The sequence below is a fragment of the Nilaparvata lugens genome, chromosome 1 (genome assembly GCF_014356525.2).
Source record: "Nilaparvata lugens isolate BPH chromosome 1, ASM1435652v1, whole genome shotgun sequence".
In the NCBI taxonomy this organism is placed as follows: domain Eukaryota; kingdom Metazoa; phylum Arthropoda; class Insecta; order Hemiptera; family Delphacidae; genus Nilaparvata; species Nilaparvata lugens.
Window position 1 is genome coordinate 92,519,049 of NC_052504.1, and position 16,605 is coordinate 92,535,653.

At 35.6% G+C, this 16,605-nt stretch overlaps 1 protein-coding gene across 1 annotated transcript in view; it reads right to left on the reverse strand.

Annotated features, from left to right (window-relative positions):
- Window positions 1–1,024: 1,024 nt before the first annotated feature.
- Window positions 1,025–16,605, reverse strand: part of LOC111043346 (titin homolog) — a 62,615-nt gene continuing 47,034 nt past the window's right edge. The window contains 6 exon segments of the mRNA XM_039419618.1: window positions 1,025–2,238; window positions 2,241–4,070; window positions 6,326–6,494; window positions 11,208–11,309; window positions 13,042–13,180; window positions 16,228–16,345. Of these exon segments, the coding sequence (XP_039275552.1) occupies window positions 2,165–2,238; window positions 2,241–4,070; window positions 6,326–6,494; window positions 11,208–11,309; window positions 13,042–13,180; window positions 16,228–16,345 (2,432 nt within the window). The 3' untranslated portion in view covers window positions 1,025–2,164.

Here is a 16,605-nt window from a genome sequence, read left to right on the forward strand (position 1 = left end):
TAACTAACCTAGAAACAATAGACCCATTTTATAAATATATAAAAGTAACATTATTCTCTAGCTCTTTCTTCCATGGAATCGTTGTGTGAGAGATATTGGGCCATGTTTATGGACAATGTTTAGTTTACAATGTTTTGTTTATGGACAAAGTTTTTCAGATCAAAACTTAGATTCATACGACTTTATTGCCTGTCCTGTCAACATATGTGTGACTGACTATAAGGCTAGCTACACACATATCAATTTTTCAAGTAGGATTCTTCCATGTCCTTATAAATTCTATTAGATTAAACAGATGATGTTTGTCAAGTTCCGTTTAATATAATAGAATTCATAAGGAAGGCGACGGCAAAATATCATACGAACAAAAATCGATGTGTTTGTAAGAAGGGTAATATATGTTTGTCAACATTATGTTATGTCAGGAAACGAATATTGAAATTATCAAATTTATAAAAAAACTCGAGTTCACTAGAGATTGATAACAGAAAAAAGTTTTGAAAAGACAAAAATAGTTTTGGTTGAAAAGTGTATCAACCAAAACTATTGTAATTTTTCGTTATGACTACTCTTGAATAGAAATAAAAGTCACGTGATAATAGCATCATAGCTGAAACATGTTTTGAGTAAACAATTTTAAAAAGGGTAATTGGATTTTTATTTTTATTTCAATTAAAACTAGTACGGTATCTTACCTTTCATTATTATTATCATTCATTATTATATCCTATTTTATTTTATTTTTTAAATATTGTATTAATTTATTTATTCTATCTACACATAGGGTTCTGTTTATTTATTATTTTATTATTGAATGTTTAATAATTGTGAAATGCGTTTGTGTTTTTGAATGTAATTGTAATGTAATTTATTTATTTCTATTGGTTGAATAAAGCATTTATTATTATTATTATCTTAATTTTTAATAAATTAGTAGTTGAAAGAATAAGAGGAAGTCTATATTAACAATCAGCATCAGTTCAGCTATGGCAGGTATTGCCATGAAGCCTGGTTCTGTGATTGAAAATTTTTTGAACAAATATAGTGCGGTATTAACAACAACTACGACATATTCTTCCAATTATGGAGAAATACCATAACATCTCTTAGCACAATCAAATTAGTAGTTGTGACAATTTCAAGATGTGTCATTTTATATGTATATCATGTTGAGATTCACTTTAAATTGTCCACCATTATTGATTTCCAATCAACTAATGCTGAATCTATCAGGTAAAAAGTATGTCTATGATAAAACGTAAATTCTATGACGTTTTGATGGTGAGGAATAGTTTTTAATCAAATCAAAGGTATGATTCCAGTACATGATTGCTAAAGCAGCCTGCACACAAGGGCAGTAGTGGCTTCCACTAGCTGATGCGGTAACGCATAATGTAAAATGTCATCAACTCAAAAGTACATGACATTTGCAATTCCGCATACAAGCGGCAGCTAGTGGAAGCTACTATTGTCCCTGTGTGCAGCGTGCCTAAACAATCCAGTCATATTCACTCACTCACTTATTTTTAGGGCTACTAAAAGTGTTGAAACACTACACAATCTATCAAATACCCTTTCATTTTATCACAAAACGACTGCAGTTTCAACTCTCCAAGATTCAATAGTCCTTGATGTGATAAAATAAAAGAGTACTAGATATATTGTATCAAAAATAACATATAATGTTCCTGTATTTATTAATAAGCTCCTCTGTATGTGTCGCCCAATATCCAGAGAAATTATAATTATTGATATCATGGGTATCAAGGGTACCTGTTATTAGGTTACAACAAAGTCGTGTTTACACAAGTTCTTATCAAAGCACTGTCCATAAATAGGGCACAATGGATCAATATCTGCTACACAAGTTAGAATAAAGACAGATTCCCACATATCAGTATCAGAGTTGTGACCGGCACTGTGAAAATGATTGTAATTCCCATGAATTCTAATGCAACTATAGCCACTCAGCCTGAATGAATAGTCCACTTAGAACATATGGGACTAATATGAGGGTAGATGTGATGGAATCCGCCTTCAAACTCGTAACTCTTTACCATGAAATCGTTTCGTACCTAAACTTAACCCTACTTATATTACTAAATACACATGTAATCTGTCCTTAAATGGTAGTAGATAAAATAATACTTGTTTGCGAGACAGGCTACGTGTCAAGGCCGTCCTCTTCACGCTGGCTCGAGAAATAGGAAACGAGTCCTCCAAATTCACCGCCACTCACGTCTTCGTCGAACTTCGACTCGGAGGCGGCAGGGGCGGTTGGGGAGTTGACTCGGGGGCGGGAGCGTACTGGGGCGGCTCCATGAAGGGCTCGTCCACATTACTGATGCCCGAGTAGCCAGAGTAGTGGCTGTAGTTGGAAGGCGGGGGCGGTTGATGTGGAGGCGGTTGATGTGGGGGCGGTTGATGTGGTGGAGGTTGATGTGGGGGCGGTTGATGTGGAGGAGGGTAGGGCGGGAAGTTACCACTGCCGGCTGGAGGCGGCGGTCTCACAGAGGAGGAAGACGTCGGCATGTAGTTGTGAGGAAGCGGAGGCCGGGCGGAATCGGGGGCGGGGAACCTCATCCCTGGAGGCCTGATGTAGGGGGCGGCGTTCGGTGGAGGTGGATGGTTTTTATCTTGGCTACTGGTGACTTGGTTTTTAGGTGGATCTCCCGCCTTGGGAATGGAGGTGGTTGTGGCTTGTACGACAGCACCCCCTCCCGATGGCGAGGGGTCCAGCGGCCGATGGTAGGGGGGCCGCACCATGCGCGGATTACCCGGGAACGGCGGGCCCTGCACTGGGGGGAACGGCATGCGCCCCTTGGGGGGGAACCTCGCGGCAACCTCGGGTCGTGGTCCGAAACCGTGAGGAGGTTGGCCTGTTTGCAGCATGCCTCTGATGACACTTCCCCCCGGGGGAGCCCCAGGTTTGATGGGGGGGTCGGGACCACCCAGCCTCTCTATAGCCATCTGTTCCTGGGCGGCCTTCTCCAAGGCCAACTGCTTCTTTCCGCGTCCGCGACCCCTGCGTTTCGGAGGCGACACTTCTATCCCCCCATGCTGTTCCATATGAGCCATCTTGTTGACTACCATGGGTGGCATGGTGCGCATCATCTGTGGATTGTGGCCTGGCATCGGGAAGCGACTCTGCTCCATGGGTGGGTTGGGCATCAACTTCAGTGGCGAAATCACTCTGATGCCAAGAGCTGCAGACTTGTCATCCTTGTCGTCCCCTTTCACAAGTGGCGGCTGCTTCAGGTTCGCTGCATTCACAATCGGAAACTTTTGCGGCATTCTTTGATCCTTGTGATGGAACCCTGTGAAGGGCGCATCCAGTTTACCGGCTTCATCCTCTCCAGAATCGAAATCCTCCTCATCAAAGTCCGATATCTCTTCATCCATGTCCTCTTCCTCTTCGTCACTGAACTCTTCAGACATATCCCTTTGGTCGGTGATTTGTGATCGGATCTTCTTGGTGAGCGCATTGTGCAGTTTTTGTCGCAGGCCTTCTGAGACAGTGGTCTGTGACTTGTCGATCGGGACTATGGTCAGGTTTTTGCTGATGCTTTCGGGTATGACGGGAGGGGGAATCGAATGTTCGCCCTTCATAGGGGAGGTGAGAGTTGCAAGTCCTCCCTTGCTCACCCTGATCTTGAGTGGTGGAGGGCCAACCAGTCCTTTCTTGACCGCATTGGAAGTGGACGTTGAGAAGCGGGCAGCACTCAACAAGTCTTTCTTCTTCTCCTCGGAACTCATTGCCTCATTGGCAACATTCTCAGCATTCTTGGCAGTCTGCACCGATCGCTTCCCAGCGTACGTGTGTATTACTTTCGGAGGATTCACCTCTTTCCTCAGATTGGATGTTTGCACTGCCTTACCAGTCTTATCTTTAGCCGAATTCTGAACATTGGAAATTGGTTTGTGGGGAGATTTTTGTGCCTTAACGTTACCTTTTTTAGGTGGTTCTTCATCTCCACTTTCTCCCTCTTTATCTACGACGCCATCTTCTTCGTAGTCTTCATCACTGTTGCCAATATCATCGAGATCTTCTTCTTCTCCAGAGGATTCACCTATTTGATAACAGAAAAGGGATTTATTATTAAATTTACTAATGTCTAGCAATAAAAGTTGAAACATTTTCAAGAATAGAAAAATCTACTCTACAACACTAGTATTAAAATGTGAATGAAACAATAATAATAATAATAATAATAATAATAATAATAATATCTCTGAATTCCAATGAATTGCAACCAGAGGAGTTTATTGACAAAACATATACATAGTTGTTATATTATACATACAAAATTGCTAATACTAAACTTAGTTCTAATTATGATACCCCACTATAATAATGAATTACATGACTTCATTCTGAGTGCATAATTCAAATCATCCCATTTTCATTATACTGAAACTTTTATTTGTTACTTCTACACTACTTCAACATCCTACTTTTGCTTCTCATAGCATAAGTCATAGTTTGTACTAGTAGCTTTGTGAACATCAGACCTCACGCAGTTTTCTCATCTACAAGTATCTGGTGTCATCTGTTCACCGGCTTCTCCAAACATCTGTGTAATGCATGCAATGAATAATCCACTTGTCAGCTGATTGATTGTGAATAATTAATATTCAAGGTCTATAGATACAGGTCATGACACAATCCCGTGATGCATTGCAAAATAGCCATTTTGTTGGGTTCTAGTTCACCAATTTTCAAATTTATTTTTAGCTGTTATCATTGTAGATTGAACATAATATGATGTGTTATTAGTAATTGGAATTGTAAAAATAATTCTCCCTAAAGAATTATAGTATTTAGCAAAATACTAGAAACTGAATTGTTGATTTTTAGATTTAAATGATCGGGAAATTCAAACTCTTTTTGCAGTTGGCCTCGCATATTTCTGTCTGGTCCCAATGCCTTATGAATCATAATCCTTAGGTTACAAGAATAAGAACAATTTTTAATAATGAATAAATGAATAATTGAAGCATTTATTATTGAAATTTCATTATTAAAAAATTGAAAACCTGAATTCACATATTATCTGAACTAGAATATTATTTTTGAAATGCATTATGCATAATTTTGTTACGAGCAAATTGAATTAGATTGGATTTTTAAATGTACCGCCATAAAGACCCCATAAAATGGCCGCTCCATAAGAAACACGAGTGTCATGACCTGTATTTATAGACCTTGCGGTGAACTGGTGACACCAGATACTTGTGGATGAGAAAAATGCGTGAGGTCTACTGTTCACAGAACTATTAGTACATTAGATCAGAATGTCTCATTGTATAACACAAATTAGAGCAATATTCTGATCTATCTGTGAAGAATTGTACAATGAGACATTCTTATCAAACTCAATATAAGTTTTATTAAAATTTATTATTTTTACACTTTTTCTATGTATTTTAACACGACATGCAGTCAATTATTAACTAAATATTAAAACTTTTACTTACTGACTGGAGTACTTTCAATTGCCTGGCAATCATTTTCAACAGTGTTTTTTTTCACTGTTGAAAATGATTGCCAGGCAATTGAAAGTACTCCAGTCAGTAAGTAAAAGTTTTTAATATTTAGTTAATAATTGACTGCATGTCGTGTTAAAATACATAGAAAAAGTGTGTTTATACAAAGCAGCTCGGAATGGATCAAGAAATCATCACCTTTTATTATTTTTATTAAAAATATTGAGCAGGGTGTATTACCCTTAGGGTTGAGTGGAAGAGGGGGGCTCTTATCGCCTCTCAACTAAACCCACAACATTTTTAATTTTTTATAAGTGTAGAAATAAAGGCTTTAATCTACAGATGGAATCTTCCATCTGTAGACTGGCTGGCCGCTAGGGCTTCGTATAAAATAAGCGCTGCTATCCAGAGATTGTCAGTTTGGTGTAAGGGTAGGCATTCCTGACCGGCAATTGGGAGGTAGTGGGTTCGATTCCCGGGCTGACAAATCATTTTTGAATAGTAGCGCTCATATTTGTCAGCCCGGGAATCGAACCCAGTACCTCCTAATTGCCGGTCAGGAATGCTTGCCCTTACACCAAACTGACAATCCCTGGATAGCAGTGCTCATTTTATACAAAGCCCGGTTCTGACAAAACATTTTTGAATAGTAGCGCTCATCGAATTTCCATCTAGCTGAGCTGTTCACCCTGTTGTCAATATTGCAGTAGCAGAAGTCTTCAGGGTGAATTACAGTATTTAATTTGGATTTTCGTTTAATAATAATAATTAAAGGCATTAATCTATCGATCTGGGATGAGATTCGAAAATTGATTTAGTAATTATTGTTGAAACTGACCTGATTCGTATTCAGAATCGTACACTTTGTTTGGTCGTTTTCCGGTGGCATTGGGCTTTCCATCTCCCTCCCCCTGCCCTGCCTTTGCTTCCTCGTCACTTTCTTCTATTTTGAATTCGTCTTCGTCGTCACTGATTTTCTTTGCAGGCTTCTTCGAGGTGAGAATTTCCTAAAAATGAAACAACAGAACGAAATTCATAAAATATTAGATTCAGAAAATCATAATGAAATTGTGTGTTAATGGATATACAGAGTGAGTCATAATGTATGGGAACCTTTCAATAAGTTGAAGACTGTTGTAGGTATAATACTGTAACTCTGAGGATAAGTTATTGGTCGAACCCCTCATAAGGGGGTGCTTACATGTTATAACTCGAATATTTTAAATGTAAACACCCATTGTGTGGATCAGATGCTGGCTTTATGATTCAGAGGCCCGGGTTCAAATCCCGGCCCGGGCCAAGATATTTATCTCGGGCCACTCCCGTGTTTCGGATGGACACGTTAAGCCGTCGGTCCCGGCTGCCTAAAAAGCAGTCGTTAGGTCATGTCAGAGGCCCTGAAATTGATCAGTTGCGACCTGAAAACTCTGACACCAGACCTGAGCCAGCCAGGTCACACGATATTATTATTATTATTATTGTGTGGTACATCATTTTAAAGGACTTTTTTAACAAGAAAGATGGCATTAATAAAATAATGTTCTATGATATATGTATCCAAAATTTCAAGTAAAAACTTAAACTTCAATCATGGGAACCCTTTAATAAGTTGGAGACTGTTGAAGATATAATACTGTAACTTTCAGGATAACTTTATTGGTCGAATAAGGTACATCTTTTGACGTACAACTGAATTTCAACCCCTCATAAGGGGCTGACGACTTATGGCTTGTAACTCGAACATTTTGAATGTAACACCCAATGTGTGAAACATAATTTTAAAGACTTTTTCAGAACAAGAAAGAAGACATCAATAAAGATGTTCTATGATATCTGTATCCAGAATGGCGGCTAATTGAAGTTTTAGTTTTTAAAGAAATGTGGGTTGTAACTCAATTTTTTTAAATGTAAACACCCATTGTGTGGTACATCATTTTAAAGGCCTTTGCAAAACAAGAAATATGACATCAATAAAAATGTTGCATTATACTTGTATCCAAAATGGCAACTGATTGAAGAACTGGTTTAGAAAACAAAAACTTAAATCAGCCGCCATTTTGGATACAAGTATCATAGAACATTTTTTATTGATGTCATATTTCTTGTTTTGAAATGACCTTTAAAATAATGTACCACACAATGGGTGTTTACATTTAAAATGTTTGAGTTACAACACCTCATTTTAAAAAAAAAAAACTTCTATGATGCTGATTGAAGTTTTAGTTGAACTTTTTTTAGGCTATTTGTGCAATCTTTCTTGTTTTAAAAGGACCTTTAAAATGATGTACCAAACAATGGGTGTATACATTTAAAATATTCGAGTTACAACCTCTAAGTCGTCAGGAGCCCCTTATGAGGGGTTGAAATTCAGTTGTACGACAAAAGGTAGAGTATTCGACCAATAACTTATCCTGGAAGTTACAGTATTATATCATAGAGAAACAATATCATAAGTAGATATCCCATGGTATAAGGCGTTTATGTTGCAACTTTTACTGTTATCTCAAGCCGATAGTCCAGGTAGTTATTTCCTGTGAAGCTTTATGACGCTGGTAGTCTCTCATATTTATCTCTACCATCTTTGGTAGAGAGTTAGTGGGGAGGATATTTTTAATATTCTTTTCGAAGAATGGACATTGATATGTCCAAAGCTCCGCCAATTTATGTAGATGCATAACAATATAATTATTATCTATAGTTATTATATTACAAATTGCTTTTTCATATCATATACAGTTCAATAATTATTTTCTTAGTCTATATCATGTAAATTCATCTATTTGCTGTATTGTAAGCTATTGTATATAAGTGTATAAGACAGTAAATATTGTAATCTACATCAATAAAGTACTCAATCAATCAATCAATATTATTATGAATATTTGAAGTTTGGTTTTTGTTTTAACGGAAGTTTCATTATCAATTTATCTAAATTTGAAATTCTTTGTTTTATTCTGATTCATAGTTTCAGATTGAAGATTTGGTGTTGAAATTGAAGTGAACATAACCTACATAATATTTGGACGATTTGTGACAAAATTAGGAAATTGAAGAAGTTTTGGGCAATAGCCTGTTTTTTCTTTTCCGACTATTGTATTGTTCGTTCTATCTAATAAATAAATATTGTGCCTTTCATACACTCTTACCCGGTCAAAACAGTGAAAATCGACAATGATCGATAGTAATTGGCTTGACATAAACGCCCTATACCATGGGATATCTACTTACGCTATTGTTTCTCTATGATTATATCTATAACAGTCTTCAACTAATTGAAGGGTTCCCATACATATGACTCACTTTGTATACAGAAAACCATAATCAAATTGTGTATCAATGAATGTATCAAATAAATAACTTGATAGATAGATTTTGGAATTCTGTAGATTACGAACAAAACAGGCATTACAGTAGCCAATGTTTTCAAGCAGAACAATTTGAAAGTGTTCAAAGGATTTCTATTTGACAAAGAATGCATAACACACACATTGAGGGTGGTAAAGAAAGTTGAATCGTTCATGAAACAGTCAATTCCTATCCTGCAGTGTCACTACCTCCGTAAACAAAGCCGTAGTGCATTCGTGTGACGTCAGCACAGGAAGAGCTCCTACACTAATAAAAATTCGTTGATTTCAGCTGATCGATATCATCTAGGGCCGGTTTCCGAGCTCGGGATTTAGCTAAGTCCTAGACTTTAAACAGCTGGAGTCAGAAAATTGGCTTTTCATAACGGGGCGTAGTCGCAGCTTTTATAACAGTAGTCGTAGTTTTTATTTTCTCATTTCTATAATTGGAAACGTTTTTCCTTGACGAAATTAGACATTCCTAAATAATTCAAAATAGCTGAAACTTTACACTATTTTCTATTTATTTTATTTTGTGTTCAATTTTCTAGTTTTTCGAAATTTAATTCAAACGTGACTATGACAATGACTGCGACTACGCCCCGTTTTGGAAAACCAATTTTCTGAATCCAGCTGTTTAAAGTCTAGGACTTAGCTAAATCCCGAGCTCGGAAACCGGCCCCTAGAGTCTCTATTGGTCTAGGAGCCCTACCTGTGCTGACGTCACACGAATGCACTACGGCTTTGTTTACAGAGTAGTGACAGTGTTTCCACGTTCCTGGAGACTGGAATTAACTTTTGAATTAGTTTAAGAGATATTAGTACCAGCTCTCTGTCTTATAATGTCGTGGTTTCCTTCAATTTATCTTCAATTGAGAAATGAAACTGGAAAGCTTGTATTATTTGAACGCCGCCATTTTGTCTATGGAAATAACATTTACTGCAAAACTCTGAACCACTGACAGCTAAAAGAAAAAACCCTAAAAGAAACCAGAAATTCCCATACTTTTTTTGTCAAAATAGTTCAATCACGAGAATGAACCTTCCTTGATATGATTTGATTCCCTTTCATCCCGTTTACCTTGAAAACATGATTACCTTAAAAACAAAAACCTTTAGGTAGGAAGTGAAGCATCTAAATTTAAAATCTACATTGTGAAAATAATTGAGGACTGAAAATGTTATGAACTGAACAACTTCAAGAGGAAGAGGTATATCACAAGTTTACCTTATTTTTTCTCTTCCTATCATTTTAATGATGTACTTATTGTATGAATCAATAAAGAATGTTCATATAATTTTACAGGCAGGACAAATTGAAATCTAGTCGACCTGAGATAATTGACCCTTATTCTTGTGACTAAACCATCAGCTTCTGAATTGGCACAGTTTTTGCACATAATTATGTGCAATTTATTCATCACTAGCCGTCAGGCTCGCTTCGCTAGCCAGGGGGCTCCGCCCCCTGGACCCCCGACTGGATCGTCCAAGAATGAGATAAGCAGGCTCGCTTCGCTCGCCTGCATTTTTCATTTGAGCATTTTTATCATATGGTATATGTTATCTGGATGTTGGACGACACATCCAGAGGAGTTTATTCATAAATTATTATTATTCATAAATGCATTTAAATCTTCAACTTGGAGCCAACCTAACAAATTGAACTCAACTTAATGCCAACCTGACAAAATTATTAATTTAGTTACCAGTTAACAACTGTTTCGAAGAGGTACTCTATCTAGATTATAGTTCTATAGTAACATATGATATGGAAATTTCAATTATAATTAAGGGATTGATTGATTGATTGAGTACTTTATTTATGTAGATTACAATATATACTGGCTTATACACTTATATACAATAGCTTACAATACAGCAACATTATAGATGAATTTACATAATATAGACTAAGAAAATACTTATTGAACTGTATATGATATGAAAAAGTAATTTGTAATATAATAACTATAGATAATTATATTGTTATGCATCTACATAAATTGGCGGAGCTTTGGACATATCAATGTCCATTCTTCGGAAAGAATATTAAAAATATCCTCCCCACTAACTCTCTACCAAAAGGGATTGGGATAAGAAGAATATACATGCTAAAAGACGAACTTTAAACCCTTAAAAACAACCCTTGAAGTTAAAATATTGCCAAAAGATTTCTTAGTGCGCCTCTAAAAGGGCCAACTGAACATACCTACCAAATTTGAACGTTTTTGGTCCGGTAGATTTTTAGTTCTGCGAGTGAGTGAGTCAATCAGTCAGTCAGTCAGTGAGTGAGTGCCATTTCGCTTTTATATATATAGATTATGTTTCTTGACAAAAGATTCAATAAAATCGTTGTATGCTCGTATATAGACTCACCTCTTCCGTATCAGATCCAACTACTTCCTGATAATTCATTTTCCTTCCTCGCGTTCTTCGAGATGTTAAATCCTGTTCCGGTTCATCTAATCCGTATTTTATCTGGAAAATATCAATAATACTACTTAATGTCTTCTTATTTAAAAAAGAACAGCTAATAACATTAGTTTCGAAAGTGATTCTCTTACTCTCGAGAGAGTAATCTATCAGATTCTTAGGGCCAAGCTAGACGAGGCGTTTTTTCAGTCGGCACGACAGGGCAGGAAGCTCTCTGATTGGCTGATTATGTTCACGTTTCGAGAAGATCTCTAAGGACAAGAAGCTCTCTCGGATCAGCCAATTGGAGAGCTTTTATTGGACCCTTCTATATATCAAATATCAATTATCAATATTGTTTTAATAATATATATTGTTTTAAAGAATTTAATGTGATGACTGTAAGGCAATTGTACTTGAAAAATTTAGCAAAATATATAATAAAGTATAAAAACAAATTTTTATTAAATGATATAGTTCAATATGATTTAAGACCAAATACAACCTATAAATATAAAATTTATAAAACAAAACTAACAGTAGTTAGAAGACAGCTCATTTATATAAGTACAAGATTCATAAATGAATTGCCTTTTGATCTGGAAGCAAAAATTAATTACCAAATACTAAAAAATTGGATAAGAGAAAACTATTTCTTTTCAATTGAAGGCATAATCTAATTTTTAAAGCATATTTTAAAAGCGTGGATTATTTTTTATTCTCTATTATTGTATAAAACTAGGAAACAACCAATGTAACTAGCTGATTGCAACTCTCACCAGCAGGCAAGGCTTGATTCCTTTTGCTGGTGATGCCGGATTACCATTGAGAATCTAATTATGCTTAATATGCTAGTGTTGTGATTATTGCTATATAGTGCATCTATTTGTTTTGCCAATTAGTCTATTCGATGCTTCACAGCTCGTTAAAAATTATTGTTAATTTCCTGTAAATGATTCAAATTTACTGTCAAAGATTGTATAATAATAGTAAATTACTAATACTGTAATGTAGTGTGATGATCGTAATAATATTGTGTACTAACTCAACTCAATTGTATAGCTGTGCTGTTAACGTCGAGCGTTTAGCTCTAGGGACAAACTAATTCCGCTAGATCGCTCCAGCTGTACTATTCACTTGCTGCCCGAGCATAGCAGGCGTAAAACCGTGCTTTAAAGGTACACATACCAGCGGCTATTATTGTGTCTATAAAAGAAATTCAAGCATCAACTTTATTCATCAAGAACAGCCCTACAAGTTGCTATGAATTTGAAGTCTATAGAACGAACATTAAATGTGATAAAGGAGTTTAAAATGCATAAAAAATTAATTTTTTCAGATTTTTGAAAACAAAGTTGACGTAATTTTTGCTATATTGAAGTGGAGACTTGCATATTTTTCTCAAATTTTTCTGACCAGGAGTTTTTGAAGGGTATGTGTACCATCTGCCTAAAAAAATGACTTTTGAAGCCCTATTTTTAGTTAACAGAAGTTGATAAAAATATTTCAATTGCATAGATTATGTCCTAAGAACCTGTCCAATAGATTAGAAAAAGAAAAAAGATTTTTTTTTGAAAAAAAAATGCACAACCTTAACAAATAAAATTATTATTAAATCAAATGATCAATAAACAATGAAATATAATTTCAGTGAATATTTGAGATTGAAATCGAATGATAGAAAGGAAGAGATAGAAATTTATAATTTCATCAAATATTGGAGATCTAAAAATATTCATACAATTGATATCACAACATGTGCAATTATTGAGAAATAATTGTGATTTTCGGAGCCTACCTTGGGCTTTTTGGGTTTAGGAACTTTGGCAACTTCTTCGTCGGAATCGTTGATTCTCTGCGGCTTCCTGTTTCGTTTTCCTTTCTTCTTTTTCTTTTTGCCTGATGTTCTCGTTCTAAATGGAGCAGCATAACTACTTCTGTAACAAACATTAATCATTAATTTGATATTGTGATTGTACAATGTAATAAATGAATAAACATTTCAACTGTAAATTTCATGTTCCAACGATTTAAATAAAAGTTTTGGAGAGGGACAGTTTTGTGCTGAGCTAGTTGACCCTTTCCCAATCATTCATATTAAGATTTGTGTTTATTTTCAATTGAAAAAATAAATGAATTAATATTTGTTATCTAGACTCTGAAATAGAGAATAAAGGATGTAATGTACAATATTTGAGATTGTAATCGAATAATAGAAAGGAAGAGATTATAATTCCGTTGAGCTATCGTAAATGACAATAAAAATTTTACACCGCATATAAGAAAGATATTTATTGACAATTGTTATAAGGCATTGTTACAAAAATAGCAATATAAAATTAAATCAAACTTAAGAAATAAATAATTATTGAACAGGTCCGCATCAGTATTAATCAATAACAAATATCAAAGTAAATAATATAGTATATATTAAGACATCAACATTATACTAGATCATATCAGCACATTAGGGTTAGAGGAAAGAAAAGTTGTTATTTACATGACGTGGAATGAAACTTATCATGAAAAATTAAACTTCATAATACAATACAATAGAGGGTAGATGAAATAGTTAAGAAATAAACTATGTAGGTGGTTCTATTATAAAACACTAGCTTACCCGGCGAACTTCGTACCGCCAAAAAGTCAATGTATCTCATGTAACACTTGACTTTATTTGATGAATCATGAAATTTATCTGACAATCAATATTTTTATTTACATCTCAATACGGACTTCCTATGTGCTTAAAACTACCATTCTATTACCAGTAAACAATTTTATCACAAAGTGAGGTGTTTATTACAGCTGGTAAGTTCATATGCTAAATCATATTATCACAACATTATCTTGAATCATGATGATCTTCCCGTTCTACGTTAGCCGCTCGGCCGACAATTTCGAAAACATAGGTCTGTAAAATGGATTAATATATAATTATTATCAGGCCCCCCATTAAAATTTTCTGGTCAGAGACCATCCCCAATATTCATACAACATATTCCCAAAGTTTCATGCCGATCTGTAAAGTAGTTTTCGAGTCTATAGGGAACAAACAAACTAACACACAAACAGACATTCATTTTTATATATAGAGATGGTGATCAGACTTTTAATAAAAAAATAGAAATAATTATGAAATTGAGCATCAGATAGGGACATGAATGCGCTTAACCTAAACTCAATTTTATAAACCCTTGATTACAAAAATCACGGTTAATCAGAATGCACAAAATAATGACAAATCCCACATATTAAATGTACTTATTCAGAAATTATACTCTAACACTAAAAACTCCCGATACTTAAGTGCCTCATTCACATACCCAAACAGGATTCTCCAATCTTTACCATTCAGGTATTGGAGAACTGCCACCTCATTCAATACCCAACATCCAAAACCATTTGGCACGTAATTCACCTAAGATTTTACATCTACCTATGAAGTGATGGGTGTTTTCCACTTCCCTACTATTGCACAGTGAGCAAATATAACTTTCATAATCTCTACCCACCCTAAAATTTAGAGAGGTAATAGAGATCCTCTCACCTTGAAAATCTGACTGATAAAACGCCTACTATGTATGTCGCTAATATAATCTGGTCTTACTGGATGTCACATTCTAAGATTATAATAAATGGAATGAAACTGCGAATTTGCGGCACAATCCCACCAAGTTTCTATTAATTTGTTGCGTATTCGATTAATAGAATTAGAATGGTATTTGTAGCATGTTATGAATATATTCTTGGAAAAAACACACAATATGTCCTATGTTTTATCGTAGACAACAGACGATTTGGCAAAAGTGCGAGGTAATTAAAAGATAGATCAATCTGGTTTCTCTGATTAAAGACATGAATAGCAAACCAATGATAGTCATCTTCTGGCTTTATAACCTGAATGAGATTAAAACATAATTGAAAAGTTGATGAAAAATTGAACAGAGATAATTCAAATCACACGCTAAAATATCATGGTGAAAAGATAGCATAGGAAGATATCTCATGCATGGTATAGTATAGGTCATTAATGTTCCAAATTCCAAGCAACATTTTTTGTTAACTCAAGCCGATTACTGTCGACTACTGTCTATTATTAGAAATAGACAACCTTTTCGGCCGGTTGAGTATAAAGCCTGGTTTTCATTAGTAGAGTTAGTGGTAGAGCTCCCTGGGCAAGTACTAACTACCTTCTGAACTCTCCCAATGAAAACATTCATGGTAGAGTAATAGTTTTTAGTAGAGTGGGATAGTACTCTACCACTTGTCTTCCCCCACCACCGCTTCTCACTCTACTCTACCACTACTATGTTAATGAAAACAGTTTCGAGCTAGCAGAGTCGTGCTGTAGGCTATCACGTTAAAATGTATTGTTATTTATAAATGTTAATTTATTAATTTAATTAATTAATGAATTAATTAGGCTATTTTTAATAAATTAAATTAGGCTATCACTTTAAAATGTATTGTTATTTATAAATGGTCATTTATTAAAAGTGTAAATAAGTGTTAATTTATTTAAAATTATTGACATTTTAAGGTTAGTTCTGTTCAGTAGACAACACACTTTGCCTACTATTCTCAATTGTAGTGAAAACAGTTACTCGACCAAGTAAGTAGAGTAGAGTTAGCTCGGTTGAGTTAGGATGCCAGTTACTCGACCACCAACTCTACTAGTGAAAACCAGGCTAAGAATAGAATAGAATAGAATGACTGCCTTTATTTTATACCTGTGAGGGCGAAGTTAGGGCGCAGTCGGCCCTCTCTTACACTTAACCCTCAATGGTATAGTATGAGAGAATACCAGCGTCACATAGCTTCACGAAAAAGATCTACTAGGTTTATCAGCTTGAGTTGACAGTGGAATTTGGGAACATAAACACCCTATACGACAGGATATCTCTTCTTATCCTAAATTTTCTCTATGCTATAAGAAATGAAGTGATAGATTCAGTTTAAAGTGGCAGCATTGTTGACTGACCTCTTCTTTCGTCGTCCCCAGGTGGAGTCGCTCTCCTCGCTTTCCGACTCCTGCCAGACGCGTCGCGTTTTCTTCCGCTTGGGAGCGTCACTCTCTTCGCTGTCACTGTCATCGTTAACTGAAAACATAATTGAACGAGCGTTAGCAAGTTCTTACTTTTGACTTATTGGAGGCCAAAGTCGTTGTCCGTCTGCTCATATAGGCTATTCTATAATAACTTTAGAGAGAATTGATCAATCAGCTTCAAATTTTGAACACATATTCTTCGACCCTTTTTACATGATGTCAAGTTCGTTGGACAACAAAATTGACTTACAGTACTTCTTCGGCTCAACTCACACTTACGCGACTCAGGTCGAGAAGAGACTCGACTCTAGT